Genomic DNA, 25827 nt, shown 5'->3' with positions numbered 1-25827 from the left:
AAAACATTTTTCCCAAGAATGTGCCTGCAAAGTCGACATGGACCCTAGACTACGGTTTGGAGGGCCAGGCCCATAAACCTAGTGGCGCCTCCCTGGGTGCAGTACTTAACTGGGAACATAGATTACATTTGTGCACACAGGACTCTAAGTCTGCATCGATACCGGACCACCACACGTGGGATCTGGCTATCGCTTTCATCATCACAATGCCTGGGTGGGTACTGTGAAGATCACTAATGAAAGTGTCCCTGTCCTTTTTTGCACAATTATCTGATTACCCCATAGGAGGCAGCCTGCCTGTATAGACATTTCATCTTTGCGCCACTGGTACGGCTTTATTTATTCCTGCGTCTCTAACAGGACATTAGACCAACTCCTGTGGAGCACACAGTTTTTTTTACTAAGAACAGTAAGGGGTCCTGGATCGTCCAGGTTCTAATCTGTCAGGCGGCAACAGGTGATTGCTCACTCTCGAATGCTTCCATTACCATAACTAAATCTGCGGGCTGTGCGATCTCCACCCCAGTGGTAGACAATGGCAGCCTACTGAGAGCATCGGCACAGTTTTTTGTATCCGTTGTCCGCATACAACTATGCCATCCGCAACGGACAACGGAAGCGCCCATCTCTGGATGTGGGCCGATGCATTCGTATTTATCCCCTTATTTTCAGAAAAGAGCGATATAAGCGGCTTATGGTCAGTTTCCAATTCAAATTTGAGCCCAAACAGATATTGATGCATTTTCTTTACCTCATAAACACACGCTAATGCTTCTTTTTCGATCATACTGTAGGACTTCTGGATGCATAAACAACCGATTGCAATTTCCCAAATTCACTAGCTTGTTGCAATACACACCTGACCCCGTACGACGACACATCACATGCTGATACCAAACGTTTACATGGATCGTACAACACAAGCAATTTCTTTGAACATAACAGCTTCCTAGCTTTCTCAAAGGCATTTTCTTGGCTTTTACCCCATACCCATTCATCTCCTTTACGCAGTAAAGAGTGCAGGGGTTCTAACAATATGTTAAGACCCGGTAAGAAGTTACCAAAATAGTTCAGGAACCCTAGAAACGACCGCAGCTCCGTCACGTTCTGTGGTCTCGGTGCATTCTTGATTGCCTCCGTCTTCGAATCGGTGGGCCTGATGCCGTCCGCCACAATTCTTCTCCCCAGGAACTCCACTTCAGGCACCAGCAAAACGCACTTCGAGCGTTTTAGCCTGAGCCCAACGCGATTAAGCTGACTAAGAACCTCCTCCAGGTTCTGAAGGTGCTCGACAGTGTCCCGACCTGTAACCAAGATTTGGTCCTGGAAGACCACGGTGCACGGGACCAACTTCAGCAAGCTTTCCATGTTCCTCTGGAATATTGCCACGGCCAAACGGGCATCTGTTGTAAACGAAGAGACCTTTGTGTGTGTTGATGCAGGTGAGGCCTTTCGAGGATTCCTCCAGCTTCTGCATCATGTAGACTGAGGTCAAGTCCAGCTTCGTGAACGCTTTCCCTCCCGCCAGCATCACAAATAGGTCATCTGCCTTTGGTAGCGGGTATTCATCGTGCTGCGAGAAACGATTGATAGTTACTTTGTAATCACCACAGATTCTGATGGTGCCGTCTCCCTTGAGGACTGGAACAATTGGACTGGCCCACTCATTGAATTCGATCGGCGAAATGATGTCCTCTTGTTGCAGCCTGTCCAGCTCGATCTCCACCCTCTCTCTCATCGTGTACGGTACAGCTCTCGCCTTGTAATGGATGGGTCGTGCCCCTGGAATCAAATGGATCTGCACTTTTGCTTCTTGGAACTTCCTGATGCCTGGTTTGAACAGCGAGGGGAAACATAGAAACATAGAAAATAGATGCAAGAGTAGGCCTTTCGGCCCTTCGAGCCTGCACCGCCATTCAATAAGATCATGGCTGATCATTCCTTCAGTACCCCTTTCCTGCTTTCTCTCCATACTCCTGGATCCCTTTAGCCGTAAGGGCCATATCTAACTCCCTCTTGAATATATCCAATGAACTGGCCTCAACAACTCTATGCGGTAGGGAATTCCACAGGTTAACAACTCTCTGAGTGAAGAAGTTTCTCCTCATCTCTGTCCTAAATGGCCTACCCCTTATCCTAAGACTATGTCCCCTGGTTCTGGACTTCCCCAACATCGGGAACATTCGTCCTGCATCTAACCTGTCCAGTCCCGTCAGAATCTTATACGTTTCTATGAGATCCCCTCTCATCCTTCTAAACTCCAGTGAATAAAGGCCCAATTGATCCAGTCTCTCCTCATATGATAGCCCAGCCATCCCTGGAATCAGTCTGGTGAACCTTCGCTGCACTCCCTCAATAGCAAGAACGTCCTTCCTCAGACTAGGAGACCAAAACTGAACACAATATTCCAGGTAAGGCCTCACTAAGTTCCTGTACAACTGCACTAAGACCTCCCTGCTCCTATATTCAAATCCCCTAGCTATGAAGGCCAACATACCATTTGCCTTCTTTACCGCCTGCTGTACCTGCATGCCAACTTTCAGTGACTGATGACCATGACACCCAGGTCTCGTTGCACCTCCCCTTTTCCTAATCTGCCGCCATTCAGATAATATCTGTCTTTGTGAATTTGCCCCCAAAATGGATAACCTCACATTTATCCACATTATACTGCATCTGCCATGCATTTGCCCACTCACCTAACCTGTCCAAGTCACCCTGCAGCCTCTTAGCGTCCTCCTCACAACTCACACCGCAACCCAGTTTAGTATCATCTGCAAACTTGGAGATATTACACTCTATTCCTTCATCTAAATCGTTAATGTAAACTGTAAAGAGCTGGGGTCCCAGCACTGAGCCCTGCGGCACTCCACTAGTCACTGCCTGCCATTCTGAACTTGCTTAGGAGCTGGGCACATGAGGTGTTGTCGACAGATGAAAGCGCTCACATGTCATCCCAGTTCCAGCTTATCTTTTCCAGCCAGCTCCTGCCGAACAGCGTGGTTCCATCGCCCGGTACCACCCAGAGTGATAGCTCGTGCACCGCTCCATCGTAGGAGACCTTTATGGTAGCACTGCCAATTACGGGAATTAGTTCCTTTGTGTATGTTCTAAGTTTGGTACGAATGGGAGTCAGGACTGGCCTTGAAGTCTTGCTGCACCACAACTTATCCAAAGTTTTTACTCATTATGGACTGACTTGAACCCGTGTCCAGCTCCATGGACACAGGGAGTCCATTATATTCAACCTTCAACATTATCGGGGGACACTTTGTGGTAAATGTGTGCACCCCATATACCTCTGTCTCCTCGGTTTGAGGCTCTGGTTTGTCATGATCCACCATGGATCTGTCCTCCTCTGCAACATGGTGGTTTGCAGGATTCGCAGTGTTTACAGCTCGCCTGCACATGCGTTGGAGGTGTCCCATTGTTCCACAGCCCTTGCAAACATATCCTTTGAAGCGGCATGAATGGAAACGATGATCGACCCGGCAGCGCCAGCAAGGTATTAATGGCCTTGTATTCACCACCCTTGATGGCGGACTCTGAGTCATCTGCAGATGTGCAGCTACAGGCGTGTAAGTCCTGCCATGTACATTTCGATTCAAAAACAACGTGACTTTGTTCACAATATTTGCAGCAGCATTAGTGTGCTTGGCATTGTCACTGGTGGAGATAAACGCCTGGGCTATCGCTATGGCTTTACTCAAGGCTGGGATCTCTAGAGTCAAAAGTTTGCGAAGTATTACTTCATGGCCAATGCCAAGTACAAAGAAGTCCCTGAGCATGTGCTCCAAGCGTCCTTCAAATTCGCAATGGCCTGCAAGGCGCCTTAGCTCGGCGACATAGCTCGCCACTTCCTGGCCTTCAGACCTCTTGTACGTGTAGAACCGATACCTTGCCATCAGAACGCTTTCCTTCGGGTTTAGATGCTCCCGGACCAATGTGCACAACTCATCGTACGACTTGTCTGTGGGTTTCGCTGGAACGAGCATGTTTTTTATGAGGCCATACGTTGATGCCCCGCAAACGGTGAGGAGGATCGCCCTTCGTTTGGCAGCGTTCACTCCTCCTTCCAGCTCGTTGGCCATGAAGTGTTGGTCAAGTCGCTCCACAAAGGCTTCCCAATCATCTCCCTCCGAAAATTTCTCCAGGATGCCCACAGTTCTCTGCATTGTTGCGGTGGGGTTCGCCAGTTGTTAAGTCTTGAATAAAGAGTCAGACTCGATACTGCAAGCTCAAAGTAAGTGTGACCATTATTACAGATCTCAGAGCGCCTCTCCAGCCTGTGAGGCCTCCTTATATACAGGTGCTCCCAAGGGACTGTGGGATCCCTTGGGACTCCAGGGGATAAGCCCTCTGGTGGTTAGACATGGTATTTACAGGTTTACATACATAACAGAAAGGATATGAGGTTCAAAGCTCAGCTTGGGGTCAAACAGGACTCTGAGGTTGGGAACAATCTGATTCAACCTGAAATAGTGGCCGGAAAGGGAAGTCTGTAAGGGAAGCTAAAGTCAATGGCATAACTCCCCAATGTTTAGCTGAGGTAGTTAAGACTCATCCAAGACTGGAAGTAAGAACATAACATAAGAACATAAGAATTAGGAACAGGAGTAGGCTATCTAGCCCCTCGAGCCTGCTCCGCCATTCAATAAGATCATGGCTGATCTGGCCGTGGACTCAGCTCCACTTACCCGCCCGCTCCCCGTAACCCTTAGTTCCCTTTTTGGTTAAAAATCTATCTATCTGTGACTTGAATACATTCAATAAGCTAGCCTCAACTGCTTCCTTGGGCAGAGAATTCCACAGATTCACAACCCTCTGGGAGAAGAAATTCCTTCTCAACTCGGTTTTAAATTGGCTCCCCCGTATTTTGAGGCTGTGCCCCCTAGTTCTAGTCTCCCCGACCAGTGGAAACAACCTCTCCGCCTCTATCTTGTCTATCCCTTTCCTTATTTTAAATGTTTCTATAAGATCAAACTGATGTCTGACAAGGAATCTGATAGTTTATGGCTGAAACTATATAAAATGCTGAAAAATCGAACACCTTTTCCATTTTTGGTGTTTTTTTTTCCTACCACTTACAACTCACAGCTGTATTTCTTTAGCATTTCTGCCTAATTGCCAAGAGATGTGGACTGCTGTGACACATTCTCAGCATTGTATTTCCACAGATGCAGGGTGAAAACTACAGCTCTTCCGACGCATCACTTGCTCTCACGTGCACAGGATCTATCACCAGGAGCTATAACTTCCCCCGCTGTTTTTTTTGCTTATGGGTAAAATGTCTGCTGTGCCATTCCTGGCATGTGCCAGGATGCATAACACAAAATAGTACACTCCCAATCTGCAATTTTTATCGATTAACTTTACTGGTTGCAGTATCGTAGGTTGGGAGTGTGCAATCCTATTTGTGCACCAAAATGGCACAATGAAACTTTTGCCTCTCATTTTTCATGTGAAATAGAACACTCTACATATTGTAGTTCTGCATGAGCAAGGTTAAAACTACAACTCCCATGATACAACTCTCTCATACACACACATTACAGCAAATGGGATAAAAATTTAATTTTTTGAAAATTAATTTTAAATATTTTATCCCAGGCCAATGCTAATTTTACCCAGAAATAAACTAATTTTAAGAGTTTGTGCATCATTTTTTATTTTAACATTTTTTATTTAAGATTTATAATAACTCTTACTCTTGAGACTTATAATTGCCCTTTCAAAGGGTCAGGATTTACGGTCTTCTGAAAAGCCCTGCAAGTTCCAGGTGCATGCACGAAAACCCGGAACTTGCGATCTGTCAAGGCACGCCTTGACATATCTGAACCCACTATAAAATCACTTTTGCTGGTGCAGTGTTGAGCTATTTGCCCAATTACTGCCCATCAATTGCCCACAAACCTCTTACGGCTTTCACTAGTGTAACAGTTATTATAAATCTTGTTAAAAATTAAGAAATACAAAATGATACACAAACACTTAAAACTAGCTTATGCAAATATTGCCCCAAGCTAAATGATTTAAACTGTTTTTCAAAACATTTAATTTTTATTGTATTCACTATAATGAAAGGACTTTTAATTAAATTTGAAAATCAGAACATTTATATTTATTACAGTTGTCTAAATTGTTTAATTATTTGGGGATTCCAATCGGGTTTATGGGGATTCCGTTCAGAAATGGAATCCTCCTTTCTCATTGGAGGACCTGACCCACGTGATCCCAGGGTCACTTCCGAATCGCCTGCGTCTTTGGGATCCATGGGCCTTCATGTAGGCATATGCCTCGAGGCCCGCGACCTGAACTCTCCATAGCTTTGGAGCCAGAAGTTAAGTTTGTAGATCCTTCGCCGTTGTTTAACCATGGTACCGAGAAATTCCCGGCACCCAAGAATTCGGCACAAAGATTACATTTCAGTTCCAGCAAACATTAGGTCAGACCTATGTGGAGAAATATTTCTGAAGGCATTTCTAACATTAAATAACCAATTTAAATACTATTTTTTTTAATTAGCTAGTATTTATGGGTGTATTTCATTTTACGTTATTTCTGGCTCTAGCCTATTCTGAGTGAAAAATGAAAATTTGTGTCCAACAACAGCATGAAGAAATTATTTGAGTGACTTAATTGGTCACTTTTGTGCTACATGCTGGTTGGCGAAAAATAATTTTAAAAAATGGAGAGATTACTTCCTGCTGGTTAATTCTTCATCATTTTATAATTTGACTGCTTTTAATTAATTTAGATATAATCAATCAGATATTTGATTGGTAACTAACCAATAAGTAGTTATTTGACACCTCTGAAGCCTCATTTTAGCAGTGATTCCTTTGAAAGATGTTACAGACATAGACCAAAGGTAAATCTGGTAATTATGAGTAAAAATACAACCCTACATGTGCTAACTTGTATGTCTTTACAGTTAAAGCTGTATGATATTGCATTTGGAAACCTCAAGATGCCTGACTTCACAAACTTTTTGGATGAAATTAGAAAGATAATGGAGGAATACAAGGTATTTATGTCTTACATTCTAATTTAAATGTGGTTTCATGTCATGATTCTTAAAATTACAAAAGAAGTCAAATGAGCATAAGTGTACAGTCCAGGAAACTGGACTGGGATCATAGCGGGGACATGATGGCTGGGGTAAGTCCCATCCCAAACCTGTAGAGGTGGAGTCAGGAAAATCCAGTCCTTCATGGCTGTAAAATTATGGGTAGATTTTCCAGTTATGCACTCCCTGCGCATGACCAGAGCTCAAATCATGAAATTGGACATCCCCAGTCCCGAGATATTCTGTCTATTAAAATTAATGGGTCGGAAAATCATGGACTGGCAATCGGCAGTTTCCCAAAATGCAGTCTAGGCATGAGTCAGGAATTCCATATTGATTCTCCAAGTTGCCCTGACCAGTGAAGCTTTGTGCTGGGAAAAAACATTTAGTTCTATAATAAGAAGCAGAAAATGCCAGAAATGTACAAGTGCACTGTATAAATCTACGAAGTGATTATTTGCATGGCATTTTTTGACTCCATCTGTGCACGCGCGCTTGTTTGGTACTGTGCATGCACACTCAATCCGGTCGTGCTTGCACAGTGCAATATATGAGGAAGGGGGCCAAACAAAGTCACTGATTATGTAGGCAAGGAGGATCTAATTACACATTCCAGGGAAACTGCTGGATGTGTCTTGTTGTCCAAAAGGACGAATGAGCAATCCGGTCTTGTCATCTTGTCATCTAAGGAGACTAATAAAAACTTTGGTGTTGTGAATAGACACATTCATAAGCATATAGGTAAGTATCTAGATAATCCCGTTATATGTTTGGAAGGGATGAAATTCGATTAGGTTCAAAAACGGGCGCGGTGAGCGTGAAGCATGATCTGCCCATGTCCATTCAAAGTGCTGCAGGCAGCACGTAAAATTCATGCTGTATGCTCATTTACATGATTGGAACCCTGAACTCAGCACTAAATGCACTATTGGTTGATTTAGCGCTCAAGAGGTGGACTAATATCAGGTGTAGTCTACGGTCCAATAATATTTTGCCGAGTTCGCTCATGAATTCTGCTACACAGGACTCAGATGGTGACTTCGATGGGGTGGCCTTCAGAATAAGGGTGATGGGCATGCATTCAGAAATGCTTGAAGCAATGGCAGGCCTACCAAAGAGCCTCTTGTCAGCATCAAAGAGCTCCAACATTGCATGGAGGCCATGATTTCCAGGATGAAAGTAATGGCCAACTCCATTAGGGCACGTGGATCTAACCGTGATGCTGGGTGTGATGGCCGATGTTGCAGCTTCCATTGCAGCACAAGCGGAATCGACCAACATCTGAGCGTTGCAGTGGAAGCTCAGACTGCTAGCTTGCTGCCACGCAAACTCAGACTGCTGCTATCATGGCTGGGTTTACAAGTGTGGAAAGGGGCTTGCAGGGTCTCTCAGAGGTCCAGCAATATGTCCTCCAACCGATGGCTAAGAATGTTGAGGTGCCACCCCGGGGGAGTGGCAGTGGCTCCGTGGGACAAGAACCTGCGGTCCTCTCTCAGGATGGTAACATTCCTACTCCCACCACTGCCACTCCGCCAGTGCCCTTGGTGCTGCCTGTCAGCCAGCCTATCCAGACTGCTGCCGCCCATGCTAAGGTGGTGCAGTTACAGCAGGGCCTTCTACAGCCAGAGCTGCTTGGGGTCGTCCTGGAAGGCCATCTGCAATCTCCCCCATAGAAATTCAGCAGCCTTTCACCAGCCATGCAGCAGCCACTGAGGTAGCACTACGTTAGGAGCATTAGAGTAGGCAACCATCATAGGCAGTCCCTCGAAGCGAGGATGACTTGCTTCCACGCCAAAAAGGGATCAGTTCACAGGTGTTTCAATGAAGGACCTTATTCTATTTCTAACACAGATGAGGCTGCACACAGGGAGGTTAAAGTAAGAGTGACCTCAGTCTTTATTAAGACACTCCAGAGTGAGGAACAGGTCTTAGGGGCCGGCTTATATACAGTGCTCCCAAGGGATGCTGGGATCCCTTGCGACTTCAGGGGATGAGCTCCCTGGTGGCGGAACATGGGAGTGCATGTTTTACAGATACACAACATCACTCCCCCCACCCCCCCAAAGTCAAAGTGAAAACTATTTACAAGGTGAGGCGGTCGGGAGCCTTTCTTTCCCTGGTGGACTGCCTCGGTACAAATGTCTGTTCTGGTGTGTTGGCTATGCCCTCGCTGGACTGGCATGTTGTTGGCCCTGCAGGGCTGCTAGGTGAGCCTGGCCTTGCTGGGCTGTTGGGTGTGATGGGTTCGATTTCCTGGTCCGGCGTGGTGTCGTTGATCCTTTGGGTGTGTGTTGTGGGCTCGAAAAAGGTGCTGTCTGCTGTGGGGTGTTCAGGGCAGTCTGTGAACCGCAGCCTCGTTTGGTCCAGGTGTTTTCTGCAAATTTGTCCATTGTCTAGTTTGACTACAAACACCCTATTCCCTTCTTTAGCTATCACCGTGCCCGCAATCCACTTGGGACCATGTCCATAGTTTAGCACATACACAGGGTCATTCAGATCAATTTCCCGTGACACAGTGGCGCGACCATCGTTTACATTTTGTTGCTGCCGCCTGCTCTCTACCTGATCATGCAGGTTGGGGTGAACCAGTGAGAGTCTGGTTTTAAGTGTCCTTTTCATGAGTAGCTCAGCCGGGGCCACCCATGTGAGCGAGTGGGGTCTCGTGCGGTAGCTGAGCAGTACTCGGGACAGGCGGGTTTGGAGTGAACCTTCTGTGACTCGTTTAAGGCTCTGTTTGATGGTTTGTACTGCCCGCTCTGCCTGCCCATTGGAGGCTGGTTTAAATGGGGCCGAGGTGACATGTTTTATCCCATTGCGGGTCATGAATTCTTTAAATTCGGCACTGATGAAACATGGGCCGTTGTCACTGACCAGTATGTCAGGCAGGCCGTGGGTGGCAAACATGGCCCTCAGGCTTTCAATGGTGGCAGTGGCGGTGCTTCCCGACATTATTTCACATTCAATCCATTTTGAAAAAGCATCCACCACCACCAGGCACATTTTACTGACAAACGGGCCGGCATAGTCGACATGGATCCTCGACCATGGTCTGGAGGGCCAGGACCACAAACTTAGTGGTGCCTCTCTGGGCGCGTTGCTCAACCGAGCACATAAACTGCATTGCCATACACAGGACTCGAAGTCAGAGTCGATACCGGGCCACCACACATGGGATCTTGCTATCGCTTTCATCATTACTATACCCGGGTGTGTGCTGTGGAGATTCGAGATAAATGTCTCTCTGCCCTTTTTTGGTAGCAGTACGCAGTTACCCCACAACAGGCAGTCTGCCTGAATGGACAGCTATCCTTTTGCCGCTGGAACGGCTTGATTGGCTCTTGCATTTTAACGGGGATTCTGGCCCAGCTCCCATGCAGTACACAGTTTTTTACTAGGGATAGCAGAGGATCTTGGCTGGTCCAAGTCCTAATCTGGCGGGCCGTCACAGGTGATTTATCATTTTCAAATGCTTCCATGACCATCAGCAAATCTGCGGGCTGCGCCACCATCAATAAGTTTGCAGACTGCGCCATTTCCACCCCCATGGTGGGCAATGGTAGCCGACTGAGAGCATCCGCATAGTTCTCGGTGCCTAGCCTGTGGCGGATGGTATAGTTATACGCTGATAACGCGAGTGCCCACCTTTGTATGCGGGCTGCGGCATTAATATTTATCCCCTTGTTTTCAACGAACAGGGATGTGAGGGGCTTGTGATTGGTTTCCAGCTCAAATTTGAGGCCAAACAGGTACTGATGCATTTTCTTTACCCCGAACACACACGCTAATGCCTCTTTCTCAATCATGCTGTAGGGCATCTCGGCCTTGGACAAGCTCCTGGAAGCATAGGCGACAGGTTGCAACTTCCCCGCAACGTTAGCTTGTTGTAATACCCACCCGACTCCGTACGACGACGAGTCACATGCTAGCACAAGTCTTTTACACGGGTTATACAATACAAGCAGCTTGTTGGGGCATAAAATGTTTCTGGCTTTCTCAAAAGCAATTACTTGATTTTTTTCCCCCATATCCAGTTCTCACCTTTGCGCAATAACACATGTAGGGGCTCTAAAAGGGTGCTTAACCCCGGTAGGAAGTTACCAAAATAGTTGAGGAGTCCCAGGAACGACCGCAGTTCCGTGACGTTTTGTGTCCTGGGCGCGTTCCTGATAGCCTCTGCCTTGGCGTCTGTGGGCCGAATGCCGTCCGCCACGATCTTTCTCCCCAAAAACTCCACTTCTGTTGCCATGTAGATGCATTTCGACCTCTTCAGCTGCAGCCCTATGCGATCCAGTCGCTGGAGGACCTCCTTCACATATTGTAGGTTCTCGGCGGTGTCCCGCCCCGTGACCAATATATCGTCCTGAAAAACCACCATGTGTGGTACCGACTTGAGTAGGCTCTCCATGTTTCTCTGGAAGATCGCTGCAGCTGACCGAATTCCAAACGGGCATCTGTTGTCGATGAACAGTCCCTTGTGCGTGTTGATGCAGGTGAGGCCCTTCAAAGACTCCTCCAGCTCCTGCGTCATGTAGGCCAAAGTCAGGTCGAGCTTGGTGAATGTCTTGCCTCTTGCCAGCGTCGCAAATAGGTCGTCTGCCTTAGGTAGCGAGTATTGGTCCTGTAGCGAGAAACGATTAGTTACTTTATAATTGCCACAAATGCTGACCGTGCCATCACTTTTGAGTACTGGAACAATTGGGCTGGCCCACTCGCTGAATTCCACTCGGGAGATGATGCCCTCGCGTTGCAGCCTGTCCACGTCGATTTCCACTCTTTCCCTCATCATGTGAGGTACCGCTCGCGCCTTGTGGTGAATGGGTCGTGCCTCTGGGACCAAGTGGATCCACACCTTCGCCCTGGAAAAGTTTCCAATGCCTGGCTCAAAAAGGGAAGGAAATTTGTTTAGAACCTGGGTACATGAGGCCAGCGCTCGGATGTCGTGATCACTACTACTAAGATGCTCTCTACTCTTACTTCTCCTATCTGTTCTGGTTCATTCCCTATTTCAAGATCCAGCAGTGATTCTTTTCTTGTTGGACTTATTACATACTGAGTGAGAAAGGAGTCCTGTATACACTGTAAAAATTTAATTCCCTTGTCTCCTTTTGCTACATCTTCCTGCCAGTTTATTTGAAGGTAGTTGAAATTTCTCACGATTATTATTCTATGCCTGCTAATCACCTCTTAAATTTGCCTACGTATTTCTTCCTACATTTCCGTTTCACTATTTGGGGGTCTACAGTATATTCCTATTAGGGTGATGATCTCTTTTTATCTGTTACGTCAATCTATATGGATTCTGTATCTGTATTACTGCTATTTACACTCTTTTCTACTGCCATTATGTTATATTTAACTAGTATAGCTACTCCACCTCCCATCCTTTCTTCTCTTTTCTTTCTAAATGTGTTATAGCAGGCAATATTTAGTTGCCAATCCGATTCCCTATCATAGAATCATAGAATAGTACAGCACAGAAGGAGGCCATTCAGCCCATCGAGCCTACGCCAGCCCCTTCGAAGAGCAATCCAGTGAGTCCCACTTCCCCACTTTTTCTCCATATCGCTGCATTTTTTTCTCCTTCAAGTATTTATCGATTTCCCTTTTGAAGGCTCCTACTGAATCTATATCCACCACCCTATCAGGCAGTGCATTCCAAATTCTAACCACTCATTGCGTAAAAAGATTTTTCCTCATGTCACCTCTGGTTCTTTTGCCAATCACCTTAAATCTGTGCCCTCTGGTTATTAACCTTTCAGCCTTTGGAAACAGTTTCTCTGTATTTACTCTATCTAAACTCTTCATGATTTTAAACACCTCTATCAAATCTCCTCTGAGCCTTCTCTGCTTCAAGGAGAACAACCCCAGCTTCTCCAGTCTATCCATGTAATTGTAATCCTCCATCCCTGGAACCATTCTACTAAATCTCATCTGTACCCTCTCCAAATCCTTCACGTTCTTCCTAAAATGTGGTGCCCAGAATTGGGACACAATTCTCCAACTGGGATCGAACTAAGTTTAGCATAACTTCCTGGCTTTTGTACTCTGCCTCTATTTATAAAGTCCAGGATCCCATATGCTTTATTAAATGCTTTGTTAACCGGTCCTGCCACCTTTGTGCACAACATAAGAACATAAGAAATATGAGCAGGAGTAGGCCATTTGGCCCCTTGAGCCTGCTCCGCCATTCAATAAGATCATGGCTGATCTGATCATGGACTCAGCTCCACTTCCCTGCCCGCTCCCCATAACCCTTTACTCCGTTATCGCTGCCTTAAATATATTCAATGACCCAGCCTCCAGGTCTATCTGTTCTTACACCCCCTTTAAAATTGTACCATTTAGTGTATATTATCTCTTCTCTTTCTTCCTACCAAAATGTATCACCTCACACATCCCTGCGTTGAATTTCAACTGCCATGTGTCCCACAATTCCACCAACCTGCCTATGACTATTACTATCTTCCTCACTACTTATTACACTTCCAAGTTCGAGTCATCTGCAAATTTTGGAATTGTGCCTGTACCGCCCAAGTCCAAGTTATTAATGTGTATCAAAAACAGCAGTGGTCGTAGTACTGAACCTGAGGAACCTCTATCCAATCCAAAAACAGCCATTCACCACAACTCTCTGCTTTCTAACCCTTAGGCAATTTTGTATCCATGCTGCTACTGCACCTTTTATCCCATGGGCTTCAATTTTGCTAATGAACCTATTATGTGGTACTTTATCAAATTCCTTTTGCAAGTCCATATATACATCAACGGCACTGTCCTCATCCACCCTCTATGTGTGTTTCTGTGTGTGTGTGTCTGTGTGTGTCTGTGTGTTTCTGTGTGTGTGTGTTTCTGTGTATGTGTGTGTGTTTGTGTGCGTATGTGTCTGTGTGTGTGTGTGTTTCTGTGTGTGTGTGTGTGTCTGTGTGTGTCTGTCTGTGTGTCTGTGTGTGTGTCTGTGTGTGTGTGTGTTTCTGTGTGTGTGTTTCTGTGTGTATGTGTGTTTCTGTGTGTGTGTGTCTGTGTGTGTTTCTGTGTGTGTGTGTGTGTGTTTCTGTGTATGTGTGTGTGTGTGTTTCTGTGTGTGTGTCTGTCTGTGTGTTTCACTGTGTGTGTGTCTGTCTATGTGTTGCTGTGTATGTGTGTGTGTGTTTCTGTGTGTGTGTGTCTGTTTCTCTGTGTGTGTGTGTGTTTCTGTGTGTGTGTGTGTTTGTGTGTGTGTGTTTCTGTGTGTGTGTGTTTCTGTGTGTGTGTGTGTCTGTGCCTGTCTGTGTGTTTGTGTGTTTCTGTGTGTGTGTGTTTCTGTGTATGTGTGTGTGTGTTTGTGTGTATGTGTGTTTCTGTGTGTGTCTGTGTGTCTGTGTGTTTCACTGTGGGTGTATGTGTCTGTGTGTTTCTGTGTGTGTGTGTGTCTGTCTATGTGTTTCTGTGTATGTGTGTGTGTGTTTCTGTGTGTGCGTGTGTTTCTGTGTGTGTGTATGTGTGTCTGTGTGTGTGTGTGTGTCTGTGTGTGTGTTTTTGTGTGTGTGTGTGTGTGTCTGTGTGTGTGTGTCTGTGTGTGTGTGTTTCTGTGTGTCTGTGTTTCTGTGTGTGTGTGTGTGTGTGTGTGTTGTAAAGTCCTTAGACAATACCACAAATCCACACGAGGCACATTCTATGGATAAGGTCACTCTGTGACCTGCACCTTTATTCACAGGACCAAGAAGTGATGACCCTGCATGAGACCTCCCTTTATATACCTGGATGACCAGGTGAGGAGTGTCTCCCACAAGTTCACACCCTGTGGTCAAGGTGTGCATTTCTTACGTATATACAGTATTGCAGTGTTGTTACATGAAGGTTACATACATGACATCACCTTCCCCCCAACGTCTTATTGGGATCACAGGTTAAGTCTTTCGGGTGGTCTGCGCTCCCTCGTGGAGCGCAGCAGTTGGGGCTCTGGCTGTTGAGCCTTGGCCTGCGTGTCTGTCCCCTGTAGTGATTCCGGCCTGTCCGGGCTGACCGCAGGGACTGTGCATGCTGCTGAATGCTCTTGTTGCTCGTTCACTGGCGGTGGTGTGAATACCATCTCATGATCTTCCTCAGGTTCCTCAGAGTCCATGCTGAACCTTTTTTTTACTTGGTCCAGATGCTTGCGGCATATCTGCTCATTGTTAAGCTTAACCACGATAGCCCTATTCCCCTCTTTGTCTATTACAGTACCTTCAAGCCATTTGAGCCCCAAAGCGTGATTGAGAACAAATACGGGGTCACCAATTTCTATACATCTCCCCCTTGAATTACGGTCATGGTACTCATTTTGGGACTGCCGCTTGCCTTCAACAATGTCGGACAAGACAGGATGAATGAAGGACAGCCGCGTTTTGAGTGTACGTTTCATAAGGAGCTCTGCAGGCGGGACCTCCATGAGTGAGTGGGGTCGGGACCTATAGGCCAGCAGGAGGCGCGATAGGCGGCATTGAAGGGAGGGACCTTGAATCCTGAGCATGCCTTGTTTTATGATTTGGACCGCACGTTCCGCCTGACCATTGGAGGCCGGCTTGAACGTTGCTGTCCTGACATGGTTGATGCCATTACCCGATATGAACTCCCGGAATTCGTAGCAAGTGAAACATGGGCCATTATCGCTAACAAGGATGTCCGGCAAACCGTGGGTCGCAAAGACCGCACGTAGACTCTCCACAGTGGTGGATGTCGTGTATGAATTCAAAATGATGCACTCGATCCATTTCGAGTACGCATCAATCACGATGAGAATCATTTTCCCCATGAACGGGCCCACGTAGTCTACGTGAATGCGTGACCATGGCCTGGTGGGCCAGGGCCACGGGCTGAGCGGGGCCTCCCAGAGGACATTTCCCAGCTGAGCACACGTTGTACACCTGTGAGCACAGTGTTCCAGGTCTGAATCAATTCCCGGCCACCAAACTGTGATATCTTCACAGAGCACACACACACAGCTCTTAAGATGGCAGGCTCTCAGTCCGGAAGCTACCAAAAGCTGCCTGTCTGTTTATTATAACTCTGCAGCTGCAGTACACAATACGTCCACATCCCAGTATAGAGCTACAAGCAGTACAAGCTTACAGCACTTACAGACATCACACTTCTCCCTTCTTAATGAAAAAACCATCATAACAAACATCATAAATAACTTCATTTTTATATATATTTACAAATTTAACTTTACGACTTGTTTTCTGTTTCGAAGAGGATACCTTCGCTCTCGAACAGAACCTTCCAAACATGGTGTTGATTTCACACTCATTGGAGGGTCATCCTGAGGAACATTTTCCTCCATGGAATTTCCTTGATTTTCATTTGTACTCCCTCTAACTTCAGGCTCTTTGTTTCCCTGACTCGGACTCAGACTTTCATTCTGATTCTCTCTTGGATTTGTTTCCAGTACATTGGATTTAGGATTTGCTATTGGTATATTAAAACTATCTGATGAGTCAGAAATAATTGAATCATTCCCACCTTCAACTCTTTCCATGTCTGTAGGTAAAATATGATCAATATGGACAAACCTAACCTGTCCATTATCAAACATCTTTCCCAAATATGTGCGAGGACCACATATCTTCACCATTCTTCCGGGTAACCACTTTAAACATTTTTGGTGATGGTTCTTCACTCTCATCTTCTGGTTTAATTTCACTCTTCTCTCTTTTACTCGACCTCTATCATGATTCTCTTTTTGTCTGATTTGTGTCTCTTCTATAGACTGTGCCAAATTTGGCTTTAACAATGAGAATCTGGTTCATGGCAGTCGTTTGAGAAACAACTCCGCTGGAGTTCTACCAGTAGTTGTATGAGGAGTATTTTGATATGTAATCAAAAAATTAGCCAATTTGTGATCCAATGACAACTGCCGTTTTCTTGGATTTGGATCTAACATTTATTTTATGAGGGCATGTTTGACAATTTGTACAGTGCGCTCTGCTGCACCATTCGAAGCAGGGTGGTATGGTGGAACGTTGGTATGTTTCACACCATTTTTGCTTGTGAATTGTGCAAATTCTTCTGAGCGAAATTGTGGTCCATTATCAGAAACAATTTCTTCAGGGAGGCCAAATGCAGAAAATAATTTTCGTAAAATGTCCAATGTTTTATTTGTTGCTATTTTCCACATTGGAAACACCTCAACCCACTTTGAATGGCTATCAATTACAATGAACAATTGTTGTCCATCTAACTCGGCAAAATCAATATGTAGCCTTTGCCACACCCTGGAAGGCCATTTCCATGGCTGTAATGGTACTGGTGGTGGTTGCTTGCTTACCGATTGACATGTCGTACACTGACTCACAATGTACTCGATATCTTTATCAAAACCTGGCCATCATAAATAACTGCGTGCAAAACTCTTGGTCAAGCACATTCCCAGGTGCTGGTCATGGAGGTCTCCTAATAATTTGGACCTGAATTTATTTGGTATAACCACTCTTGCATCCCACACGATACAATCTTTATCGACTGATAATTCATTCCTACGACTGAAGAATGGATGTGTATCTTTGTCTGTTCCCTGGTTTGGCCATCCAGTTGCAATCTCCTCATACACCTTTGACATCAATGGGTCATGTTTGGTTGCTCTACCAATCTCTTCAGCTGTGACTGGCAGTTTATCAATGTATGAAAAATAAAACACTTCTTCCCTATCGGGTGTACCCTGTGATGGGGAAGGCAATCTAGACATTGCATCAGCATTACTGTGATCAGCTGATCGTCTTTATTCAATATCATATGTATATGCTGATAAAATCAAAGCCCATCTCTGCATTCAGGCTGCAGCTAATGTTGGAACTGGGGACTTTGGATGGAGGATTGCTGTTAGGGGCTTATGGTCCGTAACGATGGTAAATTTACGACCATACAAGTATTTGTGAAACTCCTTGACCCCAAAAATTAATGCCAAAGCTTCCCTTTCAATTTGCGCATAATTTCTCTCACTGACACTGAGAGTGCGTGAAGCAAAAGCAGTTGGTCTCTCCTCCCCACTGCTTAATACATGAGAGATCACTGCCCCAACTCCATATGGAGCGGCATCACATGCTTGTTTAATTTCCTTAGATATGTCATAGTGAACTAACATGGTGCTCTCTACCAATTTGTTTTTACACTCCTTGAATGCTGTATCGCATTCTTTTGACCACTTCCACTGGACCTGTTTTTTCAAAAGTTCATTTAATGGATGTAATACTGTAGCCAAATTTGGTAGGAACTTCCCATAATAGTTCAAAAGACCCAAGAATGAACGAAATTCAGTGACATTCCTGGGAGTAGGTGCATTTCTAATTGCATCCAATTTTGCCTTGGTCGGATGTAAACCATCTTTGTCTACTCTGTACCCTAAGTACTCCACTGAGTTTTTAAATAAGTCACACTTATAAGCAGACACTCGTACTTTGTGCTTCTCTAGCCGTTTGAGGACTTCATTCAATATTTTATAATGAATTTTCCTATTTGGTGCTGAAATTGGTATGTCATCCAAATAACATACTACCCCTTCAATACCTTGCAAAATCTGGTTCATCACCCCTTGGAATATGGCAGGGGCGGAAGACACTCCAAACGGTAGTCTATTAAATTGATATAGGCCTAGATGAGTGTTTATAATCAAACATGACTTGGACTCTTCATCTAGTTCAAGCTGTAAGTAAGCATTCGTAAGATCCAGTTTTGAGAAGATCTGACCACCTGTTAGTGTTGTGAACAAATCTACTATATTCGGCAATGTATTTGGGACATTACTCTCTAGAACCTGGTTTACGGTTACCTTATAATCACCACTCAATCTTACTTTACCATCAGACTTAGGTACAACAACAATGGGTGTAGCCCAATTACATCGATCTGTCTTACAAATAATGTTCTCAGTCTCTAGTCTTTTGAGTTCTTGCTCAACTTTCTCTTTGAGTGCATATGGTACGGAACTTGGCTTGTAGTAAACCGATCTAGCGTCCTTCTGTACCCTGACACTCGCCTTGAAGCCTTGGATCGGACTGCCCGTTTCACAGAACACCTTCGGATACTGTTTGATAACCTCATCCGTTGATGAAAATCTCGCTTCCACAGAAAAGACCTTACTCCAATCCAGCTTCAGTGAGCTTAACCAATTTCTTCCTAGTAAAGCAGTCTTGTCTCCTTTCACTATTATTAGAGGCAAGTTCTGAAATTGATCTTTATATTTCACCGGTACGGTGATACGGCCTACTACAGGAATTTTCTCTCCCGAGTAGCCTCGCAGCTCTATCTTGGATTTCTCCAGTTGGAAATCACGCAATTTGTCGCAATATAGTGACTCCGGGACTACACTCACGGAGGCACCCGTGTCAATTTCCGTTGGTATCTTGAATTCCGCAACATCTATGTGGATTTTGATGCTTTCTGAATCGCTGTCCATTAACCTCGTGTTCCTGATGACGTGTAATTCTAACATCTCGCCCTACTGTTGTTCTTCCAAGCCATGCAGTCTCTGGATTACTACGCATAGCTTTGAACGCTGGACTCATAGCTTTAAAAGTTGGTTTACCCTTCAGTCGGCATGCCTTCGCAAGATGCCCAGTCTTTCTGCAGAAGAAACACTCTGCCTTCACATATGGACAACTTTTAGCAATGTGTTGTCCCAGGCACCTATAGCACGACTTTGACGTTCTGTTAGAATTTCCAGTTTCTGAGACTTTCGGCCCTGGCCGTCTTTTACTTTGAACCTGCAGATGATTTACCTCGGTTGACTGACGACCGTAATCATTATTTAATTCTCGGGAATATTGTTCGGCCATGCTCATCGACCTCGCTGTCTGACAAGCAATCTCAAAAGTCAAGTCATCCGTCATCAATAACTTCCTTCTGGTCGCATCAATTTTCACCCCACAAACAAAACGATCCCGTAATGCTCGGTTTTGAAAGTTCCCAAAATTACAGTGCATCGATAGTTTTTTTAATGCTATGATATAATCATTGATACTTTCATAAATCTTTTGATTCCATATCCCGAAACAAAAGCTTTCAGCAATTTCTAACGGTTTGGGGTTATAGTGCTACTCCAGCTTCATTAAAATCTCTTTAAGCATTGTGTCCTTTGGCTCGTCAGGCACAAGCAAATTTACAAGGGTTTCGTATAATGCCGGACCCGCCACCGATAAGAAAATCGCTTTCTTACGTTCCAATACAGCCTGGTTCTGGACTGCATTGTCTGGAACTTTGATTATGTTATTTGCAGTGAAATACATTTCTAGCCGGTCCACATACGCTTTAAAATGTTCCTGGTTGTGTCTATATTCACCCAAATATCCGATTACACCTGCCATGTTTAAACTCTAGCTGTTCTCACCTGTGCTGTAGTTTACCTCGGATTTTGTATTTTTTTTTCAAAGACAGAAACTTCCAAAGTCTTCTGTCGGCTGGCTGAATCCTTCATCAACAAAATTTAAGCTTTAAACATCCGAAAAAATCCCATCCTCAGTCGCCAACTGTGATATCTTAACAGAGCACACACACACAGCTCTTAAGATGGCAGGCTCTCAGTCCGGAAGCTACTGGAAGCTGCCTGTCTGTTTATTGTAACTCTGCAGCTGCACTACACAATACGTCCACATCCCAGTATAGAGCTGCAAGCATTACAAGCTTACAGCACTTACAGACATCACACAAATGTGTGACCGGGCAATGGCCTTCATCAGCACGATGCCTGGGTGCTCGCTGTGGAGTTCCCTGATGAAAGCTCCCCTGCCCCTCTGGGGCATGACTACCCGGCTGCCCCATAGGAGGCAGTCGGCTTGGATGGAGAGCGCATCCATCCGCCTGTGAAACGGTCTGACCTCCTCAGGGCATGCTCCGTGTGTGGGCGCCCAATCCCCAGTCAGGACACATTTCTTAATTAAAGATAGGAGATCTCTGTTGGTCCAGATTTTGATCTGGCGGGCTGTGATGGGGGAGCCTGCGCTGTCAAAGGCATCAACGGCCATGACCATCTCAGCGCTTTGCTCCGCTGCCCCCTCAGTGGTGGCTAGTGGAAGCTTGCTGAGCACGTCAGCGCAATTTTCAATGCCCGGCCGGTGCCGGATGGTGTAGTCATACGCAGCCAGCGTGAGAACCCATCGCTGTATGCGAGCTGAAGCATTGGCATTGACAGCCTTGCTGTCTGACAACAGGGATGTTAATGACTTGTGGTCCGTTTCTAATTCGAACCTCCTGCCAAAAAGGTACTGGTGCATCTTTTTCACCCCATAGACACATGCGAGTGCTTCCTTCTCAACCATCCCATATTCCCGTTCTGCTTGAGAGAGCGACCTGCAGGCATAAGCCACAGGTTGGAGTTACCCCTCAGCATTGCCCTGCTGCAACACGCACCCAATCCCATCGGACGATGCATCACATGTCAGAACCAATTTCTTACAAGGGTTGTACAGGGTCAACAACTTATTTGAACAGAGTAGGTTTCGCGCCCGATCAAAAGCCAACTGTGACAGTCGCCCCAAAACCAATCGCAACCCTTACGCTGGAGCACGTGTAGCGGCTCCAACAATGTGCTTAAGTTCAGCAGAAAGTTCCCGAAATAGTTCTAGAGTCCCAGAAATGAACGCAACTTCGATGTGTTGCAGGGCCTGGGCGCTCGTCGAATCGCCTCTGTTTTGGATTTGGTAGGCCGAATCCCGTCTGCAGCAACCCTCCTGCCCAGAAACTCGACTTCGGGAGCCAAAAACGCACACTTAGGCTTCTTGAGTCACAGGCCTACCCAGTCCAGTCGGCGTAGCACCTCTTCCAGGTTGTGGAGGTGTTCCTCGGTGTCCCAACCCATGATGAGGATATTGTCCTGGAATACGATTGTTTCCGGAATGGATTTGAGCAGGCTTTCTATGTTTCTTTGAAAGATCACGGCCGCTGATCGAATGCGAAACGGGCACCTGTTGTAAACAAACAGTCCCTTGTGCGTGGTGATTGTGGTCAGTAGTTTGGATTCGTTGGCCAGTTCTTGGGTCATGTAGGCTGAAGTGAGGTCCAACTTGGTGAACAGCTTGCCACCTGCCAGCGTGGCAAAAAAATCCTCCGCTCTCGGAAGTGGGTATTGGTCTTGTAGGTACACCCGGTTGATAGTGGCTTTGTAGTCGCCACAGATCCTGACCGAGCCATCCGCTTTTAGGACGGGAACAATGGGGCTCGCCCAGTCGCTGAATGCAACGGGTGAGATGATGCTCTCTCTCAGCAAACGCTCCAATTCGCTTTCAATTTTCTCCCGCATCACATACGGCACAGCTCTGGCTTTGTGGTGCACTGGACTGGCGTCCGGGGTGATGCGAATCACTACTTTGGTACCTTTGAACATCCCGACGCCTGGTTGGAATAGCGACTCAAATTGCTGTAGGACCTGTGAGCATGAACTTCGCTCCACAGATGAAACTGCGTGCACATCCCCCCATTTCCAGTTCATCTCAGCTAACCAGCTCCTCCCCAACAGTACGGGACCATTGCCCAGGACAATCCAGAGCAGCAGCCAGTTCACTGATCCATTGTGTGTGACAGCCAACATTGCACTGTCTAGCACTGGAATGATTTCTTTGGTGTACGTTCGTAATTGAGTTTCAATGCGTTCTTGTTTGGGTCTGCTGGTTTTGAGTGGCCATAGCTTTTCGAATTGTTGAACGCTCATGAGTGACTGGCTGGCCCCCGTGTCAGCTCCATGCATACCAGGATGCCGTTTAATAGGACCTTCATCATCATAGGTGGCGTTTTGGTATATGAGCTGTGAATATTTGCCACATGAACCCGCTGAACTTCAGCGTCCATTGATTTGCCCCATGCGTCATCCTGCTCACAGACCCCTCTTCTGGTACATCCGCCTCATAAATTAGCCTGGTCACAGGCTTCCTGCACATTCTAACTAAATGGCTAGTGAGGTTACAATTTCTGCAGGCGAATTTTGAAACCTGCAAGTCCTGGCAGCATGTCTGCCCCCACACCTCCAGCATGAACTGAGATTCCCATTGTTGTGAACAAAAGAGCTGTTACCAGGCATTCCTCGCTGATTGTCCCTTTGACTGCTCTTGAGCACCCTGTTAGTGGGTGTCAATGGCCCCATCCCAGAACGCATTGTCCACTGGGATGGCGTAAATGTCCATTCAGCCTGCCATTGTCTGTGTTGAAAGCCTGTTCTGGGGTCTATTGCTGCCTGGGGTGTGTCGAACTGCCTTTGCCTGCCTGCTAGGTTCTGAGTCGCGTTTATGATATTGACCCCCTGATCCATCGCCATGTTGGAGTCAGAGTTGCACGTGTATATTATCTTGGTTTCCTCCTCCCCCGCCATAAAAGTCTGAGCCAGCAACGCCGCCGCTTCCAAGGTCAAGTCCTTGGTCTCGATTAACTTTCTGAAAATTCCGGCATGACCGATGCCCTCAATAAAGAAATCCCTTAGCATCTCCCCCCTGCAGGCGCTGGCCAAGCGCCGGAGGACCGCAACGAAGTCCGTATGCTCGGTCCTTCCCGACGTCGGTGGGTATAAAATCTGTGTCGGGCCATGTGTATGCTGCTCGCCGGTTTGAGGTGCTCACTGATTAGCTTGCTGAGCTCTTCAAAGGTTTTGTCCGCCGGCTTCTTGAGTGCTAGCAGATCTTTCATGAGTGCGTAAGTCTTAGATCCACAATTGGTCAGTAGATGAGCCCTTCGCTTGTCGGCCGCTGCATCTCCCAGCCAGTCCTTTGTGACAAAGCTCTACTGAAGCCGCTCAATGAAATCGTCCCAGTCCTCACCAACACAGTACCATTCCTCTGTGCTACCGGTAGCCATTCTCGTGGGTCGTTGATTCCCGTTTCTCGTCGCCACTGTAAAGTCCTTACACAATAGCACAATCCACATGAGGCACATTCTATGGACAAGGTCACTCTGTGACCTGCACCTTTATTCACAGGACCAAGAAGTGATGACACTGCGTGGGACCTCCCTTTATATACCTGGATGACCAGGTGAGGAGTGTCTCCCACAAGTTTACCCCCTGTGGTCAAGGTGTGCATTTCACAAGTATATACAGTATTGCCCGGAAATCGGCGCAGTCCCGGCCTGCAAGACCATCAGCCGGCCAGGGCCATTGGAGGGAGCAGTGTGAGGCAGCATAACACTGCAGGGAGCAGCACGTGCTGCTGCAGGAGGGCGACGGCTACAAAGCCAGGTCGCTGATTGCAGTGCGGGCAGGCACAGCAGGAGGGGTGAAGGAGTGGCAAGAGTCCATAGAGGGAAGTGACCGGGGTCAAGGAGAGGCATGAGTTCGGGACCCAGAAGAGGCGAGGGCCCAGGGGCAGCAAGGGCCAGCCCACACTGCGAAATGTGTGCGCGCTCGGTCTGTGCAGCAGAGCAGGTTCCTGTTAGTCTTGGGTAATCCTTGCCACTGGACCAAGACCTAGCTCTGTCAAGCCCGTGTGATGGCTGGTGTGCAACGGCCACCACACGTTAAAAAAAATCCACGCACAGGCATCCTCCACCCTTCAAGATGTAGTTCAGGATCTGGAATATTAGGTCCTTCATTGAAACACCTGTAAACTCATCCTTTTTTGGCGTGGAAGCAAGTCATCCTCGTTTCGAGGGACTGCCTATGATGACGATGATGATGTTAACTCATCAAAAAACTCAATACGATTCGTTAAACATAATTTGCCCTTAACAAATCTGTGCTGGCTCTCCTTTATTAGTCCATGCTTGTCCGAGTGGCTTATAATTGTTTCTCGGATTATTGTTTCTAAAATCTTCTCCACCACCGACGTTAAACTGACAGGCCTGCAATTTCCAAATTTATCCTTCTCCCCTTTTTTGAACAAGGGAGTAACATTTTCAATCCCCTTGTGGGCAGCACCTCCGCAATTTCTACCCTTACTTCGCTCAGCAACCTAGGATGCATCCTATCAAGACCGGGTGAATTATCCACTTTAATTACCATAAGCCTGTGTAGCACCTCCTCTATCATTTTTTAAATCTCATTCAGTATCCCAGCAACCTCTTCCTTTACCATAGCTTTGCCAAAATCCTCTTCCTTGGTAAACACCAATGCAGAGTACTCATTTAGTATCTCAGCCATACCTTCTGCCTCCGCCAATAGTTCCCCATTTTGGTCCTTAATTGGCCCCACTGCTCCTCTGACAACCCTTTTACTGTTAATATGCCCACAGAAGACCTTTGTATTTCCCTTTATCTTAGCTATGTTTCAGTCATGCACACCATATCCAGATCCTCTCCACAAATTATTGCCTCCAGTTCATCCATTTTGCTTTGAAATACATTTAAATTGTATTTATTATTCCTCTGTCTTTGTTTTTAGTAGTTATTTAACCTTTATGCTCTATGACTTTATCTGATCTCTGGCCATTCATGTCATTCTTATTCCTTCCTTTAATTTGTCCTTTACTCTCTCTTCCTGATTCTTTTATTGTTAGGTTTCTGCCATTTCTAGTAGCCTCAACATCCCCCCCCACCATGTTAGTAGTTTAAATTAGTCTTATTTACAGCCCTATTTATCCTTTCCGCTTGGACCTTGGTCCCAGCCTGGTTCAGATGTAGCCCATCCCAAAGGTACAGCTCCTTCCTGTCCCAGTACTGGTGCCAGTGTCCCCTGATAATGGAACCCCTTCTTCTCAGGCCAATCCTTTACCCATGTCTTGACTTTCCTAATCTGTTTGTCCCGATGCAAATTTGCATGTGACTTGGGTGTTAACCCCGACATTATTATCGGTGAGGTCCTAACTCCTGATACTCCCTTAGCAGGACTTCTT

The 25827-nt window shown here is 46.2% G+C and overlaps 1 protein-coding gene across 6 annotated transcripts in view; it reads left to right on the top strand.

Annotated features, from left to right (window-relative positions):
- Positions 1-25827, top strand: part of LOC139252375 (uncharacterized) — a 336279-nt gene that overhangs the window by 267306 nt on the left and 43146 nt on the right. For all 6 annotated transcript variants that reach the window (XM_070873361.1, XM_070873357.1, XM_070873359.1 and 3 more), the window contains one exon: positions 6935-7027. In XM_070873361.1, the coding sequence (XP_070729462.1) occupies positions 6935-7027 (93 nt within the window). The remainder of the gene's footprint in view (positions 1-6934; positions 7028-25827) is intronic.

The sequence above is a fragment of the Pristiophorus japonicus genome, unplaced genomic scaffold (assembly GCF_044704955.1).
Source record: "Pristiophorus japonicus isolate sPriJap1 unplaced genomic scaffold, sPriJap1.hap1 HAP1_SCAFFOLD_461, whole genome shotgun sequence".
Lineage (NCBI taxonomy): Eukaryota > Metazoa > Chordata > Chondrichthyes > Pristiophoridae > Pristiophorus > Pristiophorus japonicus.
The sequence above is the reverse complement of the archived record's forward strand: the minus strand, read 5'-3'. Positions and strand labels throughout refer to the sequence as shown.